Genomic DNA, 19,259 nt, shown 5'->3' with positions numbered 1-19,259 from the left:
AATCAGACATGTCATATGAGCTGTCACTTTCTGTATTCATAAGACTTGCCTTGTGTATGTCAAATATGATTAGAGTGCGCTCTAATCGGCATGTTTTGTACTTTTTTATAGACATGTGTCTACATGTATGTTCGAAAAATTGCATACCTATTCCAATATCCATTTGTCATATTAAATTTTTCGTACGCATTGGCTGGTACTATGTTGGTTTTTCACCGATGAAAACACATGTTATTCACGGTTACTTTTTTGAAACACTAAAAAAATCTCAGTAAAAACATAATACTTATGTGAAATTTTATCATAAGTAATGAGGGAATGTCCTTTTGAATAAAATCAGCAAGTTCTATTGCTTAAAAATCTATTATCTAAAAAAATTAATCATGAAAAAATTTCGCTAAAAGTGAACATAGTACCACCCTTATCACACGATGTGTACATCTTTCAGAACTGCTACTTTTGAAATTACATACGACCAGTGTTGCCACTCACCAAACACGACCAAAACCTACCAAATGTTCTACAAGGCAAAAATGTGGTTTGTTTTTATAACCACCACCGAACGGATCAGTTGGCCGTTCTGGAATTTCGTTTCGAACACATTAAATTATACATTTTCGACGCTACGAAGTATTAGATCGTCGTTATTCATAAAAGATCTAGACATGTACGTCCGTCTGTTTGTTGAAATCGCTCTATAGCCTTACGTTGAAAGATGACCTATATCTTAATAGAGCACCCTTTATACCGATCTCGCGATAAGAAATCTTAAGTTCATAAAATCATATTTTTGCCCCGATTTTAATGAACAACCGTGTCGAGATCGGATAAAGTATCTCCCGATTTAAATGTTGAGCCCAGAAATACGCATTTACTAACCATTTTGCAGTGAGTTGCATGAACTTCTCAATCTGTGCATGAACCATAGATTGTATGCAGCTGCCACATAGCCCTGTTTTCTGATTGAAGGCATTGAAAGCAAAAAAGACGCATTTCACATAAAATTTGGAAGATATCCCATAACATTGGTACCAATTAATCAATATCAGAACTTACGGCCTTTTTACTAAAATTTGAAGCAGAGACCCCTTCACCATCGACATCCATGGGTTTGCACTGCATTCTTAACGCATAACGAATTTTAAGTTATCCACGACGTAGGAAAGACTTACAAAAAATTGGAGTCAGCCTACCACCAACCAAGAGAATAAAAATCTACCAATTTTGGTAGGAACTTACCAAAAACGGCAACGCTGCATACGACATATCAGATCGTGCAAAATGAGCTTAAGACCTAAACAGAATGAGCGCGTTGATGAGCGTCGCCTTGAAAAAGTGGTTTTAGAAATATACTTTATTTTACAACTTATCTTCTACAAATGAGTTTTATATTTGTTTTTTCGTCATTATAACACTGTTTTGTTTCTTATGTGTAGAATATCGGATCATCCTTTCAGGATTTTAAAAAAATTTCACAGTTGTGATATCAAGCCTATGACATTTAGATTTACTGCAAACTCAAAACAAAAATACAAACAATTGCACTCAGCTGTTCGCATGACTGCACCTTATTAGTACATCCTGACTTAATATTCGCGTGGTAGAAAGAGGTTCGCTTTCAAGCGTCAAACTTGACATTTTTCCGTGTTGCTTTTGTGGCATTTTTTGTGCAGATTTGCAATTTTGTAATGCGGCGCTAAAAAACAAGGCTTAACGCTCTCAAAGCCAAAACAGAATGAGCGAGTTGAGCTTTCGTCTTGAACGTCGCGTTGCAAATTTGCATATCTGCACAAAAATCCCACAAAAGCAAAAATACAACTCTGCACACAAATTCCACAAAAGCAACGCCCAAAAGTTAAAAACATTTCAACTTTGACGCTTGAAACCCAAGGCGGATTTAAAAAGGTGGTCTCAAGTAAACAGCAGCCCCATGTTTAAGAGCATTAAGATGTCAGATTTTTGTTTGCATTCTTTTTGTTTTCATCTTCTTTCTTGCATATTCTCAGCTCATATACGCACTCGTATACACACACGCACACAAATTTCTTTGTGTTCTTTGGCAAAACGTCGCCATCAGCTTGATGGCGGATTGCACCATATGATATATGGTTGTTGTACAAATGAGACCACTTTTAATTGTTTCGCCATGCGTCATTCGGTGTCGCCACACTTGAAGTAGTGTGTTTGGTCATCAATATTAAAAATTGTTTAACTTTTGCGCGTTGCTTTTTTAATATTTGTTTGCAGAGTTGCAGTTTTCAACGAAAAATTCTCAACGCGGAGCGTCTGTATTGGCCTTGAATGAGAAATAAAAGCGCTAACTAAAAAACTACTTTACGAACACGTTGGGCTGTTATCGCAGAGACCATCCAAATCACCATTTTATGAATAGCTATCCACCGCCTAGAAGCCTTAAAGTAGATCTACATGAACTAGAGCGTTTAGCGCTACAAGAGAGAACTTCTAGATCAAGCGGCATATCAAGTAGGTCTAGACAACATTCATGCAGACACGGTAGTAGATCCGGTGAATAGCTCGCGGGTGAATGTAATCCTTGGAGAATGACCGCCTCCCATTGCAGCTGAAGAAATGGACCTCCCCCGGCATTTTGCTAACGCTATGCTCAAAAACAAAGCTCAACAGTCTACAATCGGAATAAATTAAAATCCCGTTTTCACTGCTCTTTAAATCCGGATTTTATGACTCGATCATTTGTTTTCCCTTTCTAAAATCAGCTGACGAGAGCCTTAAATCCGGATTTAATGAACAGTGTAAACGGGGTTTAATATTCCAATCAAGGTAGCGGCAGTTGCCCAACAACAAAATATTGAGTGCATCTGTCAATATCAGTGATTAGTAGAACTCTGATTTTGTGTATGTAACTAGTTCACGCCGTTTTTCGTTGATTGCGTGTACTATGGTACTTAACTAAAATAGACACACACAACCAAAACTTGTTGACAGATAGTGTACTTCGCGAGAAAAAATTGTACTCAGCTATTTACGGTACCCTACCTGGTAATTATGTCATGGTTGTTTTAAAAAACAAGTGACCAATCTTTCCATGTAAACATTCCATGATCACAGTCTAAAACCAGGATTGGTTTCGGCAGAGTACTCTTTAGAACCATCCCAATATAACGGTTTTTTGTTAACAAATTTCGTTTTTTTTTTCGCAGTATTCGTGTATTTTAGCTCGGCCAAATTTGTTTTATCTGTGTTTTTATAATTGTTTGATAATTTTGTTCTATATCGGTATTTTAAATAAATTGCCCCTTCAAAATGGAACGGTATGCGTACATGCAAAAGTGTACGTATAAAATAAATAATTTTAAAAAGTCCAAATCTTTCCTAACCTCAAATCTTGTGTGATTTTAGTGCCCAATTCACCTCTAACTCCTCTAACGCCACTTGATGAAAACTCCTCATTTAACTTTGATTTTGTGGGTAATGATGGTTCTTTAGATGCCTATATTAATGATGTGCGTCAAATGCATCACAACGAGCAGCGAAAAGATCCACAAATATCTGCCACTAAAGACTGTGGCCATCTTAAATCTAGAAGAGACAGTCCAGTGCCAAGGCAACGTTATTCGGAGAAATTTCGTAGAATTCGAAATATATTTGAACCTCAACAGGAGCAAAAGAACCCTGCCGAAAAGCCATTTATTCGCCTGCAGCTGAAAGATCCACCAAAACAGCACTGTTGTCATCAAGCGAAGGAATGTCAAACTCACAAGCAGCCAACAGCAGCATTGAACCAAATGCCTAATCAGCATCGTCCTATTATTAAAATTGTCAAAGCGCCAGATGTCAGGTCACAAAATACATCTCAAGAATATATTTCGACACCTACAAACGTCCGCACCCCACTTAAACAGAAAAATCCCAATATAATACTTGATGCGAAGCAACAAAAGCTAAGTCAACGTCAGCTTCAAGAACACAATCTGAAAAATAAACAACAGGAGAGAAGACATACATTTTTGCAACCTCGTAGTCTCGCTGACAAAAACACTAATTTTCTTCTAGCCTCACCTGTGCCTTTAAAGCCCCTGTGCTCAAACATATCAAAAATTCTTCACCACAGAGGTCTGTCCATGTATTGTGGAATTTTTCAAAGAGAAGAAATCGATCTATACAGTTTTAAATTACTAACTTTAAGAGATCTCCAACAAATGGGCATAAACAATCCCAAACATTGTGATATTATAATGGCCGATGTATGTTATGCTCGCCGATATTTTTAGTTAATTAATTTTAAGTATTTTATGCTAATAACTGAATGTTTTATACTCCATATTTTTTTTTATTTATCTGTTCCTTTGTCATTTTATCTGTTATTTTAAATTATTTGAAAAGTGTTTTGCTATTATTTATGTGTGCCGGTCGTTGTATTTGATTACTTTTAACCCCCCAAACGGAGTCGAGCTTATTTTTTATTGAACATGAAAACTTTGTTAGAAGGGTAGATTGCATTTTTAGTAACTTTCCAAAATTCAGTCTTTCTAACAAAATTTTCACGCTTTACTAGATCAACGCCGTTTGAAGCAAAAAACAAAAATTATTTAATTTTATATAAATTATTATCATTTAAATATAAATAAATTTTTACAATTATAACAACAAAAAGTTGATAGTATTCTTTATGAGTAAGCATCTGAATTTGCCGGCAGGTATCTAAGCTTGAAAGTTTGGTGGTCGAAATACTGGCGCCAAAAATTCTCGCATTAAGCCGCCGCTGTGCTTCCGCTGTCCATGTAGCATACAACGTGGCTGAATAAATGCAAATTTGTCCATGATCATTCCATAAAGGAACAGGGACAGGTCGAAATACTGGCGCCAAAAATTCTTACATTAAGCCGCCGATGTACATGTAGCAAACAATGTGGCTGAATAATTGCAAATTTGTCCATGACTATACCATTAAGGAACATGGGGCAAACTTCTCACATATCAATGAGTGCTGTCCGATTCAAGTTTTATTGTATACTAAATAGATGAACCGGGCCCGCTCCGCTGCGCCTTCTTTTACTTTATATCGAACAAAATTATCCTATATTTATTTATTTTTTATTTTATTTATTTCATTTCATACAATGCGAAGCCATCAGACCTATAAATAATCACACTATGCATATGACGTACTTTTTTTAACATAAGTTAAAAAACTACTCAATTAAAAATAAAAAAAAACATGCTACGCAAATAGTATTTGTATGTATATCGCTTGGCTTAACAGTTAAACAATTTAAATGCCTTTATCTGAATCCCTTTACTGATTTATGAATTCGATCAATGGGTTTAGGGTCATTTGAGTTTGGATGTTAGATGTACTCCATTCTTAAGAGGCTTTATTTGAGCCCGATATTCTCATGGGGATTAGGGAGTGGTGTGGACCTCCTGAAACGTGGTCCCGTAAGTGGGTATGAATTTCGTGATCTACTCCCAAATACCTTTCATTTGAGTCCCATATTGCCTTAACCCGTAAATATGTATGTCCGATTTACGGGTGTTTTCGGGATGACTTGGTCCCCATACACTTGGACCTGAGAAAAATATCCGCATCGTGCTTTTCTCTCAAACACCATTTATTTAACCCCATATTGCCATTGGTTAGAGGGACGTTTATGGGATGAGGCGTACCCCAATCACTTGGCTCCAAAATTGGTTATCATATTTGTTCTCTAATCTCAAATACCTTTCATTTGGTGGGTAAATTTGTACTCTTCGGGAAATACATTGTCTCACATTTGGATATCAGATTCGTATTCTACTCCCAAATACCTTTACTTGGGCCCCATATTACAATGGTCATAAATAATTGCTGTTTGTGGGGTGTTTTTGGGAAGGGATAGACCCCCAGAAAATTTGTCTCGAAAATGGGGATCAATTTCGTACTCTACTCCCCAATACTTTTCATTGGAGCCACACATTGACCTGATCGGTAAATATATCCGATTTAGGTGTGTTTTGGGGAGTGGGTTGTCCCCCAAACACTTAGCCCTGAAAATAAATCAGCATCGTGCTCTACTCTCAATATAATTAATTTGAACCCCAAATTGCCAATGGACTCAAAGTTAGATATCAAATTCGTTATCTAATCTCAAATTGTTATTGAAAAAATCAGCAAATATGTCCGCGTTGTGGAGAGCTCCACTCTCTTTAAGATCCAAATTGCCATGGTGAGCACATACGTCCTGTCCCCTAGACAGTTGGTCCCGAATGTTGATATCAGATGCGTGGTCTACTCCAAAATACCTTTCATTTGCGCCCTATATTTTTCATAGTCGGCAAACATGTCCGGTTTGGGGGGTGTTCTGTTCTTTTATTGGAGCCCCATATTGCAATGGTCAGCAAATATTTCCTATTTGGGTGGTGTTATGGGGTGGGTCGGTGGGTTGGGCCCATAGAGACTTTTTCCCGAATATTGATATCAGATTCGTGGGGTACTTCCAGAGACCTTTCATTTGAGTCCCATATTGCTATGTGGGGGGTGTTTTTGGTGGGGGGGAACCAAAATACTGGGTTTCACATTTGGATATCATATTCGTTTTCTACACAAAAAAACCTTCTATTTGAGCCCCATATTGCGATGGTCAGTAAATAAGTCCTGTTTGGGGGTGTTTTTAGGGAGGGGCGCTTAGTCCGATAATTGGATATCAGATACGTTTTCTAATCTTAATACCATATTGTCGTGATTGGTCTATATATATATATATATTATATATATATATATATATATATATATATATATATATATATATATATATATATATATATATATATATATATATATATATATATATATATATATATATATATATATATATATATATATATATATATATATATATATATATATATATATATATATATATATATATAAATATATATATATATATATATATATATATATATATATATATATATATATATATATATATGTAAAGGGTGATTTTTTTGAGGTTAGGATTTTCATGCATTAGTATTTGACAGATCACGTGGGATTTCAGACATGGTGTCAAAGAGAAAGATGCTCAGTATGCTTTAACGCTTGCAAATCATTGAATTTTATTACCAAAATCTGTGTTCTGTTCGAAATGTGTTCATTCACCGTTCAGCGATGAGGCTCATTTCTGGTTGAATGGCTAAGTAAATAAGCAAAATTGCCGCATTTGGAGTGAAGAGCAACCAGAAGCCGTTCAAGAACTGCCCATGCATCCCGAAAAATGCACTGTTTGGTGTGGTTTGTACGCTGGTGGAATCATTGGACCGTATTTTTTCAAAGATGCTGTTGGACGCAACGTTACGGTGAATGAACACCGTATATATATATATATATATACATATATATATATATATATATATATATATATATATATATATATATATATATATATATACATATATCCTCATAATTGGATATCAAATTCGTTTTCTAATCTCAAATACCATTTACTCAAACACCTTATTGAAAAAGCCAGGGAATATGTCCGGTTTGGGGTATGGGCTCTAAAAACTATGAATATCGAGCTCCACTGTCTTGAAGGCCCAAATTGTCTTGGTGAGCAAATACGTCCTACTTGGGGTTGTTATGGTGGTGGGACGTCCCCTAGACAGTTGGTCCCGAATGTTGTTGTCAGATTCATGCTGTACTCCCAAATACCTTTCATTTGAGCTCCACTTTTCCATAGTCGCAAACATGACCGATTTGGGGGATGGGGCCGCCACTCAGTGACTAGGCTTTGAAAATATATATCAGATTCGTGTTCTACTCTAAAATACCTCTCATGAGCCTCATATTGCAATGGTCAGCAAATACTTCCTATTTGGGTGTTATGGGGTGAGGTAGCCCCATAGACACTTTTCTGAACATAGATATCAGATACGTGCTTTACTTCCAAAGGCCTTTCATTTGAGCCCCATATTGCTATGGTCGTAAATTTGTCGTCTTTGGGGGATGTTCTCAGGGCGGTCCCTCAAACATTTGGTCCCACATCTGGATACCAGATTCGTATTCTACACTAAAATATTTGTTATTTTAGCCCCATATTGCCATGGTCAGTAAATAAGTCCTGGTTGGGGGTGTTTTGGGGAAGGGGTGGACCCCCAGAAACTTTCGTATTTTACTCGTATTTTATTGTTTGAGTAGTATTTAATTCCTGTTTTATTTTTTAAGATAAATTTTAATGTTAACTTTCATTATACATATGTACTATAAATTATTAAAAATATCTTTCATTTGAGTCTCATATTGCCATGGTCGGTAAATATGTCCGACTTAGGGGTGTTTTGGGGAGTTCGGGTGGTCCCCCAAACACTTGGTCCGACAATTGGATATCAGATACGTTTTCTGATCTTAAGTACCTTTCATTTGAGTCCCATATTGTCGTGATTTGTGTATATATATATTTGGTAGGTTTTGGGTGGGGCGCCCCCTAGGTATCACATCCGAAATTTGGATACCAAATTTTTGTTTGTAGGTTACTATAAGAGAGCACACAAAATTTCGCTTAAATCGCACCACCCACCGAGATCTGGCGATTCAGAAAATTAGGGTAAGGGGGAGGGTCCGTTCCCCCTTCAGATATCAAAAAGGTAGTACCCTATATTCACCACGGGATCATTATGCACCATCAGTGAAAATTTCAAGAAAATCGGTTCTGAGTCTATAAGGAACACACAAACAAACAAACCTACAAACAAATACGTGGACGAAGTTACAAATGTCATCCGCATCTCCAAAACGTCCAAGTCGCTGGGCCTCAAAGGAATCTACACTGATGCTGAAGAACTTGCATATACAGGGAGTCGAGTACAAGATACAGATCACTCTCTGAACACTCTCATAATTCTCAATATATAGAAAATGGGCAGAGTTATCCCACTACTGAAGCCTGGAAAGGAGACTCACCTTCTTCTTTTGTCAGTAGCCAGCCGGTTGTACATACCGGATTGCGTCGAGTCCTTCATCGGTAAGGGCTGCCGCCTTAGTGTACAACACACTGCTACAACAACAACAACCGTGGTCTAACTCATGTCAAGGCATGCGTTAGGACGGTCCTCGTGGCTTTGAACCTCTCGAAAGCTTTCGATAAGGTAAATTACGCTTTTTGAGGATATTGCTAAAACGTCCCTCCAGTCGGGCCTAAGACATTGGTTACGAACCATCTGTGTAGTCACCAATCGTTTGTGAACATTTAAAAGTCGAAGCCCGTAGAGTGAAACAGGGAGTTCCTCGAGGGGTAGTGATATCTCCGGCAACTCTTCCTCTCCTCTATTCCATGCCCTCCAGACCGCATCGAGGTGCGGACGATTGTACGATCACGAATACCACTTTGCTGATCTTGCCGTTTATTTCGCTGCCAGAAATTTGAAGATATCTGCCACGAAATCTTCTGCCAGACTGTTCATTCTATCGTCAGCGCAGATGCATAAGAAGTTGAATGTGTTAGTCAAAGGCGTAAGAATTATGGACTACATACAAACCAATTGGATGGTCAGCTATAAACAATTCAACGTCGGTGTAGACTCACCAGTTGAGCGACACGCAGTGGAATACAATTCAGATCTGTCAGAATGCTGCCCGACGTACTGCGACGAGCAGACTCCTCAATTCTTATTTGTACCACCTCCATAAGGAGAAAAAGATCATACAAGTGCGAAGGCACAACTACATGCTGTCTAATGAGTATCAATTAGACTGCTTTCGCAGAGACCATCCCGATCACCAAATTGGGGATAGGCCACCACCAAGCGATATCAGGGAGGATCTACATGATCTAGACTCTATATTCTAGAGCGTGATGTTCAGTGCTACAAGAGAGAACCTGTAGATCCCAGTTATTAGCATTCACGCAGACACATCAGCAGAAGCGTTGAACAGATAACGAGTGGAAGCAATCCTTGGAGCGCCGCCACCCATTGCATCTCCCTCGGCAAAGCAGACAGGGAAAATGCAACTTTCTAAGGCGCACCCCTGATTCATTACGCTGACGATTTGTTTTGCACTGAAATGAAATGAATAAAACATGGCAATTAAAGAAACCAGTCCAAATTCTAATGGGCTCTATTTTGTTGTACAACTTATTCATACATGTGAAACTTATAATGGTATATATATATTTATTTTTAATAGGTAGTCTGTTTTTGTACTGATTACCCATTGGTAATCAGAAAACTCATTGCTTGCCCTTCTAAAACTAAATATGTATAAAATAAATTTAGTGAATTTAATATTGTAAAAACAACATTAAAAATAGTGAGTTGCAATTCACAACCTGTGTATATGATGTATCTAGTTGTTTTCATAAGTGATTGTGTGATATTTACGTTTGCAAATGACAAAATAAATACATAAAATGAAAACAGCTGCTTCTTCCTTGAAAAGAGTAGAAAAGTGATAGACTACTTAACATTTAGAAAGGTGTTTCGCAGAAAAGGGGTCAAAAGAAGTGTTTAAAAATAATAGTAGGGGAAAATAATATTGCTTAAATACGTAGCAATATAAAGTATGTTCCAATAAAGCTAAAAAAATGAAGGATTACACATACCCAATAAAACCAGAATTTACATTTTTGTTTTTGTGCAAGAAAAAAAATATATATTAAAAAAAACAAATGTGGCCATATTTTCGCACTTATTTATTCCAAACGGTATTTTTGGGATCAGGCAAATAAACATGGGAATACTTACCTTATACTGTGATATATAACTTCATGTTAGAATAAATGCCTAGACTAAAAGCTTTCAGTCCAAATTTTGTGTACTATAGTTTCTTAATAATGAAGCTGTGATTTTCCTTGTATGCATTTTTGTTTATTTCCCTATATTTGTGCTTTATTAAAATCTGGCAACAGCCTTATTTTTTTTTCTTCTTTCCTTCTCCCATTTTGACACAAGTAGCTAGAGTTGCTAGAAAATATAGGCGACTCTCAAGTAACCATATGTAAGGATTGCAAACATTTATGCAAAAAACATTGGTTTCTTGTGTTTAACCCCAATTGAAGTTTGTTACCTTTCCAGAATGCTTTACTTTTGAAACTCATGTTACTTCATTAGTATTTGTTTAACATAATTTTAAGTAAATGTATAGTAAATAGTTCAGTTAGCAATTACCCGGTTGCTTTTCTCTACCAATTATTTACTTTTGTCTCATCACAATGCGGTCTCTTGTCGGACGAACAGAAACGACGGCCCAAAAACGACGGTATGGCTATTTTATTAAATTTATGTTGATATTTCTTCGATTCTAAGGAAATTAGTGTAATTAGGCCTGTAAATATTCTCAAAATTACATGTTTCATATCGAGAATTTTGTTCTGAATGCGTTTGCAAGGAAATTTGAGAAAATAAGGTCGCCTTCGATGTGAAAAAATGACTGTACACTAAAATAAAAAGACGACGAGAAAAAGTTAGTATTGGGTGCAGAAAGAATAGAAGTGATGAAGTGACAATAACAAAAAAGTGCAAATAATTAATAATATAAAAAAACATCCAAATGGATTTTGTATTCAATTCAATTCTATATATGTGAGCTAATCTTCTGAAAAGAAAATTCCAAAATGTACAATTTCGAGTGTGTGTGTGTGTGTGTATGGAAACCGGGACAAATGTGTGAAGTTTTTACCAGACAGCAACAAAAACTTTGTACTCTTACTACCTACTTCTTGTTCCTTTTATGCCTTTTCTATTATTAAATACTTGAGGAGATGGTCGGTAGCTCTTCCCCCATTCTCCCCCCATATAAAAGCCGGTCTGTCACCGGTCTAATTTTACCCCGTTCCAGTTTATATGTTGCCACCCCCACCATAAAAACCTAATTGTTTACAAAAACATTTTCCTTTAGATGTGTGGAGAGGGAAAAAGAAAGTTTTATAGGGGTTTCCTCTTTTTTGAGATAGAATTTTAAATAAGGATGTTCAAAACTATGTATTCATAAAAATAGCAATAATTTTTTTTAGTAATTGGATTTATATAATGAAAATACAGAAGGACAATTGTTTTGTAGAAATTTTTACCTTAACTTTTGGGCATATTTATGAGGAATTGCAGAAGTCGGGATGGTTGGTATGGAAAATTTATTAAATGTTAGAGAATTTTGAATTGTCACTTTGTGTGTAATACATAAAACTCATGGATTGAAAGAAATGGAATCATATTTTTGGGCATTGATGACGTTCCAGTCATAGGGAAAGGACAATGAAAGGGTTATTCAAGTATAATTTATTTATTTAAATGGTCAAAAATTGTCTTAAAATATGGAGTAGAATTTAGGTCTGAATTTTCCGAGAACACCACCGCTAGGTGTTGTAACGCGGGATAAATACCCTGCAAACATTTTTGATCGCTAAACAATCTTTCGCGAATCTTCTATATGAAGGTTACGTTCGCGGACGATCTCGTCTAAGATTCGTAGACGATTTCCCAAGTCGTAAGGAGTTGTGTCCTCAAGACGAATCTTCTGGGAAAAGTGTTCCGCCAATCTTCCACATGAGTTACAAAAGAGTAGGTCAGAAGAGTCTTGCAAGATCTTGGAATCGCGCAAGAATCGTGTGGACGAGTAAGAAATTAATGTTTTGGAAGATTTATAAAACACTCTTCTGGAAGAGTGGCACATTACTCTCCTGGACGAGTAACATATAGGTGTTTTAGAATATTTATTAAATATGGTTCTAAAAGAGCGTTCGAGCGTTCATACCATGGTTGTTTCGTATGCTCATATCCTGCTGTTGAGGTCTATCTATTAAAACACGTTTTCTTACAAAGCAATCGGAGCCCGTTATAGCTATGTATGTAGGAGAAGCGAGTGAAAATCTATTATCCAGAGCAAGCAAATCAGCCTTCTCGTCCCCTGTCACATGCTAGTGACATCGTTACAGCGCTTTATATCATATCAAGCCCTTCTCTCGAAAGTGATATAAGCGTCAAAATAAAAATTTTGCAGCGGACTGTTTTTATTGAACAACTTTTGATATATTCATGATTGACCTTTGAAATTTGGTATTGGTTGGGGGCCACCGTAGCGCAGAGGTTAGCATGTACGCCTATGATGCTGAACGCCTGGGTTCGAATCCTGGCGAGACCATCATAAAATTTTCAGCGGTGGTTATCTCCTCCTCCTAAAAACTTCTCCTCAAAGAAGGAGGCCTCTTATCATTGAGCTTAAACTCGGTGTTGTACACTGAGGGGGCAGCCCTTGCCAATGAAAGACTCCATCGGGCCAATTCGTACGTACAACCGGCTGTCATCTCTGCTCTAAACCAGAGGATATGCACATTTGCGCAAATTTTAGAGAATTTCTACTGAAAATATGACCCGCCCCGACGGAAAAGAGAAAAAGGAACGCCTCACAACTTTTCCCATAACTGGCTTCTTTTTCCCTCAGTCCACCCTTGTCACTCTGAACCATTGTAGGGCTTTGAAATTACTAGATCAGGAAAAACTTCGCTGACAGCGATTTTCCCGATCTATCTATCCCCCATCTCATTTTTGTTGCTTTTTTATATCAAGTACAGAAAGGACTTTTGGGGTCTCCAAGGGAAGACTCGTTTCATGCAAACCAGCTTTAACTACTGGCACAAGGAAGGAGGCCACTGTAGCGCAGAGCTTACCATGTGCGCCTATGACGCTGAACGCCTTGATTTGAATCTTGGCGAGAACATCAGAAAAAATTTTGTTCAGCGGTGATTACCCTCTCCTAATGCTGGCGACATTTGTGAAGAACTATGCCATTTGAGAAAATTGATATTATTGTTGTAGCAGTGTGTTGTGTTCTATCTTTCGTCTCCTTGATTCTGTTGAGTATCCAGGTCCAGGAACATCTGTGATTAAGATGGGGTGCGTCCAGAGGGATCTGGGTCTGAGCCGAGTGGTTCTGGCTTGGCAGTTGAGCAGGTGACGTGTGTCGTGTGGTCCCTGGTTACAATCGGGACATATATCTTGCACGTCTGCATCAGTCCTTGCTCTGTAGGATTTGAGGCAGCTGCTTCTGCCGGATCGTAATTGAGCCAGATCTACTCTAGTTTGCCGGGGGAGGTCAACTGCTACAGTGTCTGCTTGAATGTTGCCTAGACCCACTTGATATGCCGCTTCATCTACAGGTCCTCTCTTGTAGCGCTGAACCTCACGCTCTAGATCATGCAGACCTTCATTCTGGGCGGTGGATACCTATTCACAAGATGATGATTTGGAAGGCCTCTGCTATAACAGCCCAGAAACTATTGCTTAGACAGCATGTATATATGTGTGTTTGCACGAGTAGGATCGTTGTCTCCTGTTGGAGGTGGTCCACATGCGAACTGAGCAGACAACCCGGCGCTGATTGTCCGCGACTGCAGTTACAGCTGCTCCGGATGGTGCATTCCTCCTTATGCTACCTGTGGACTCGCCCGGTAGCTCGTAGCTAAGCTTCTCGTGACAGCAATAAACACCATACAGATCGGAACTCAATGTTCCAGCCTGTGTGGTGCTCACATCTATCCCATGCTCATTATTCACATCACGCGCATTTGTAGTGAACAATGTGTTTGAAGATTTGGTGGCAGATATCTCCCGATTTCATGCAGTGAAATACGAGGCACATGCGTAGAGGTGGACGTTCAACCTATCGCAGATGTCATTAATGGACCATATGTCATTAAGAGATCATATCATACGCGAACGATTGTATGATATGATCTCTATGCCGTCTGGGGTGGAATGGAGGATAGGTAGAGGTTAAACAGTGCCGGAGATATCACCCCGCCTGAGGAAACTCCCTGTTTTACTCTACGGTACTTCGACTTTTTATCCCCAAATTCCACAAATGACTGGCGAGCACACAGATAATTCGCGACCCTGCGTTTCAGGCCTGGCTGGAGAGACGTATTGGCGATGTCCTCAAATAGTATGGCATGGCTGACCATGACGATTGCCTTCGATAGTTCCAGTGCCACGAGGACCGTCCTTTCACATGGTCTGGGCTGCTTTAAGCCACAGCAAATGTGTTCGCTGATGGCATGCAAAGCAATCTAATGTTCGGCGGATGAAAATTCTCCAACGAGGCTCGGGAGGAGTAGTCCCTCAAGCGTCTTGGCTACTGGTGGGAGAAGAGAGATCGGTCTGCACGACTTACCCTTAACCGGGTCCATGCTAGGCTTCAGTAGCGGGATCACTCTGCTCTTCTCCCAGATATCGGGTACTATAAGAGTGTTCAAAGACAGATTGAGGACAGTCGTAAGGTACTCGAACTACAGATAGATCGTAAGGTACTCAGCATCAGTGTAGAGATACCGTCGGCGCCCAACGCCTTGGATGACTTGGCGCCAGGGATGACATTCGTAACTTCGTCCACGCTAAATTGTGATGGCTGCCTTTTGGCTCGGAGACTACAGGTACGACGAATGGCTCTCCTCCTAGTCCTGTCACTCTCGGGATGCACAATAAATTGACGGTTGGTTGTTTAACGGTTATTTATTGGCGCATCTCTTCGGCTCAGTCACAGTTACGTCGCCAAAAGTGACTAAGGTCCCGCCATCGCGTCTACCAGCGTTCGAGAGTGACTTAACAGTAGACCACAGCTTGCCTAAACCTGTTCTTAAGTTACAATGCTCCCAGTGTTCCAGTCGTAAACTCCGCTTATATTCGTTGACTACCTTGAATTTCTAGATTCAGCTTGTTGTTTCTGGGGTCCGTGGTGTCCGTGCAATAAATCCCATCACGCTCATCTGCGAGTACCACTGCCTGTGCCGGGAAATTGGGCCGCACTTTGGGAATTCGACCGGTTGGTATAAAGCGAGAGGCTGCTGCGTTAATGATGTCTTGGAATTTCCTCTCGGAAACTAGCTCATTCGAGGGGAGTGTCAGTTCACTGAAGCGCCGTGTACAATGGTGTACTTTCTGAAGCCGACCCGACTGGCCTTCTTCTGCTTGATAAACGTCCGGCGCTCAGAGGTTACCAAGTCGGGTGGTCGGTCGTTGGTGAGAATTATGGGAAGGCTGTCTGATCCCAAAGAAATGTCGGCTTGCCAGAATACGTTATTCAGGAGACATGAGGATATGCAATGGATATGTCTGGCGAACTGTTGCATTTTCTCGTAATCACAGTGGGGCATCCTCATTCGCCGTGTAAAACATTGAGCCTTCAATTTGCTCTGGCTAGGGGAGAATGCCATGAAACGTGATGCCAATTAAAGACAGTAGCCCACTTATGTCGGGATAGTAAGCTTGTCCATTAACTTAATTACAACTTCCTGCTGGCGGTATGTACACGTTGTATAGCTCTATGCCGGCAGTACCGGACTCCATACAGGACCTATCCCCATACACTCCATGTTGGGGTCACTAGCGCCAGGCGCAGGCGAGTTGGGTCTTTACTGCACGAAGGCCAATCCCCCACCTCCATTCCCTAAGCGATCCTTACGTAGCACATTGCATCCGTGACAACTTTGCAGGATTTCAGGGGTTGGTCAGCTTTGTCTCCTGGATCGCTGCAACCAATTTATTCTTCCAACTCATTAAATTTACTATTTCGTCGACCATTACCTTCAGACCATTGCCATTCAATTGCAAGAAAGATACACTTTCCAGCAATGGCCTGGCAATATTGGGGGTGCTGCTGTTGCGTATATTGCCGCACGGGAGAGGTCGGAGTCCGACGACGAGGACGCAGAAGGCGATGACGACAACGCTTGTGACCCACTGTTGTCTATATTCGCACAGCGAAAAATGGTATGGCAATATTACAATAGCTCTTTAATTTATGATTCGATTACATTGAAATATAGCATAGGAAGGAAGGAAGTCGAAAAGAAGATTTTTGGTGAATATCAAAAAATCTGCTCAGATCGGATATATATCCGTTATATATATATGTATGTTTTGAGATATTTCTTTTTAATGCTAAAACACCTATAAACAACAACCTTTTATGGGCCCAAGGCCATAAATCTTGAGATCAGTCTATATGACAGCTATATTTAAATATAGACCAATGTAAACAATACATCGCACGGATGTCAAAAAGCCTAACATAGGACACTGTGCCAAATTTCAGCGAAATCGGATAATAAACGCCCTTTTTTGTGGACTCAAGAACTTAGATCGGGAGATTTGTCTATATGGCAGCTATGTCGAAATTTAAGCCGATGCGGGCCATATTGAACACGGATGTTGAAGGGTCTTACACAGCCTACTGTGCAAAGAATCGTCGAAAAATTTTCCTTTTGTTGGCCCAAGACTTTAAACCGGGAGATCGGTATACAGCTGCGGTCAAAAAAATAGCAGCGCATAATAGAGAAATATTTTAAGTGATAAAAAATTAAAAAAAAATTAAGTTCGGCTGTGCCGAATCTTATATTCCCTCCACCATAGATTGCATTTGTCGAGTTCTTTTCACGATATCTCTTTTTTAGTTAAACAAAGGATAAAAGAAAAGAATTGCTATGATATTGGAGCTATATCAAGTTATGGTGCGATTCGGACCGTAATTGCACTGAATGTTGGAGACCATAGTAAAAGTCATTGTGTAACATTTCAGCCAATTCGAGAAAGAATTTCGCCTTTTGGGGCTCAAGAAGTAAAATAGAGAAATCGGTTTATATGGGAGCTGTATCACGTATGTTGAAGTTCATGGAAGAAGCCTATGTAAAAAATTTCAGTCAAATCGGATAGTATTGTAATTGCGCCCTCTTGAGGCTCAAGAAGTCAATATCCCAGATCAGTTTATATGGCAGCTATATCAGGTTCTTGACCGATTTGAACTATATTTGGCACACTTGTTAGAAGTCATAACAAAACACGTCAGACAAAATTTCAAAATTTCTAAATCGGATAAGAATTGCGACCTATAGTGGCTCAAGAAGTCAAGAATCAAGTTGGGTTTATATGGCAGTTATATCAGGTTATGGACAGATTTAAACCATACTTAGCGCAGTTGTTGGAAGTCATAACAATACACGTCGTGCAAAATTTCAGTCAAATCGGATAGATATTGCCAATTTCAGCCAAATCGGTGGCCCAAGAAGTCAAGATCCAAGAGCGGTTTATATGGCAGCTATATCAAAACATGGACCGATATGGCCCATTTACAATCCCAACCAACCTACACTAATAAGAAATATTTATGCAAACTTTCAAGCGGCTAGCTTTTCACCTTCGAAAGTTTCCGTGTTTCGACAGGCAGACGGACGGACATGGCTAGATCGACTTAAAATGTCATGATGATCAAGAATATTATGTATATTTTATGAGGTCTTAGACGAATATTTCGAGGAGTTACAAACAATGATGAAATTAGTATGCCCCCATCCTATGGTGGATAAAAGTGAGTTCCATACCCTTTTGACAAACAGGCGCGATGTAGTTTAGAAAGCTTTTAACTTATATATTGTTCGTTTTGGTCAAATTTGACAGTCGAATTCGACTTATGTGATACCAAAAATGTAAACGAATTTTCGTCTTCGACAACCATAATACTATACTAATCTAGGCCATTGCCAACCGGAATAAGGGGGATTATCTTCTTGAAATTTACATGATAAAGTTATTTCAATTTCCGCATATGAGAGCATAATATTGGGTTGCCCAAAAACTAATTGCGGATTTTTCATATAGTCGGCGTTGACAAATTTTTTCACAGCTTGTGACTCTGTTATTGCATTCTTTCTTCTGTCAGATATCAGCTGTTAATTTTAGCTTGCTTTAGAAAAAAGTGTAAAAAAAAGTATATTTGATTAAAGTTCATTCTAAGTTTTATTAAAAATGCATTTTCTTTCTTTTAAAAAATCCGCAATTACTTTTTGGGCAACCCAATATTTTGGAGTATTTCAATATATTGGGATGCATCCATAATGTTTTTTAAGAGAGACATCCCCAAACCATTAAATTGGATCCACCATGATTTTCCGTTTTAGTTGTATATCGAGGACAATATTATTAATTTGCACGAACGATTCACATATTTTCAGGACTCAGAACCACCCCACAATTTTTTTTTTGGAGTTCAACACAATTTTTGATTCATCTAATCACAGCATCTTTCTCAATTATTCTATTGGCCTATTAATGTGAGATTTTACAAACTGTTATGTGTCTGTAAAATGTATTTTTCTCAAAAGTATTAATTTTCCTGGATGGAGTCCTTCATCGGCAAGGGCTGCCCCCTAGAGCTTGCAAACTATCGATAATCGCAACATTCGATAGTTTTTATAATAAATATCGTAGTATTGATACTTACTTTAATTGGATATGATAGAATATTTATTCCACTAGCCGAA

At 38.7% G+C, this 19,259-nt stretch overlaps 2 protein-coding genes across 3 annotated transcripts in view; both read left to right on the top strand.

The window, feature by feature from the left end:
* The first annotated feature begins 3,222 nt into the window (after nucleotides 1-3,222).
* LOC106094378 (uncharacterized) lies at nucleotides 3,223-4,553 on the top strand. Its single transcript, XM_013261589.2, has 2 exons — nucleotides 3,223-3,310; nucleotides 3,379-4,553. The coding sequence occupies exons 1-2, from the start codon at nucleotides 3,283-3,285 to the stop codon at nucleotides 4,248-4,250; spliced, it is 900 nt and encodes a 299-aa protein (XP_013117043.2). The 5' UTR covers nucleotides 3,223-3,282; the 3' UTR covers nucleotides 4,251-4,553.
* Nucleotides 4,554-8,222: 3,669 nt separating this feature from the next.
* LOC106084314 (probable helicase with zinc finger domain) overlaps nucleotides 8,223-19,259 on the top strand; it is a 61,362-nt gene continuing 50,325 nt past the window's right edge. The window contains exon 1 of one of the 2 annotated variants that reach the window (XM_059361362.1): nucleotides 8,223-10,264. The gene's annotated coding sequence lies outside the window, so the exon portion shown is untranslated. Of the gene's footprint in view, nucleotides 10,265-11,249; nucleotides 11,417-19,259 lie in introns of those variants that run through there. The other variant, XM_059361366.1, reaches the window with a different exon arrangement.

This window comes from Stomoxys calcitrans, chromosome 1 (genome assembly GCF_963082655.1).
Source record: "Stomoxys calcitrans chromosome 1, idStoCalc2.1, whole genome shotgun sequence".
Taxonomy (NCBI): Eukaryota; Metazoa; Arthropoda; class Insecta; order Diptera; family Muscidae; genus Stomoxys; species Stomoxys calcitrans.
Note: the sequence above shows the minus strand (reverse complement) of the source record. Positions and strands in the feature narration are given on the sequence as shown.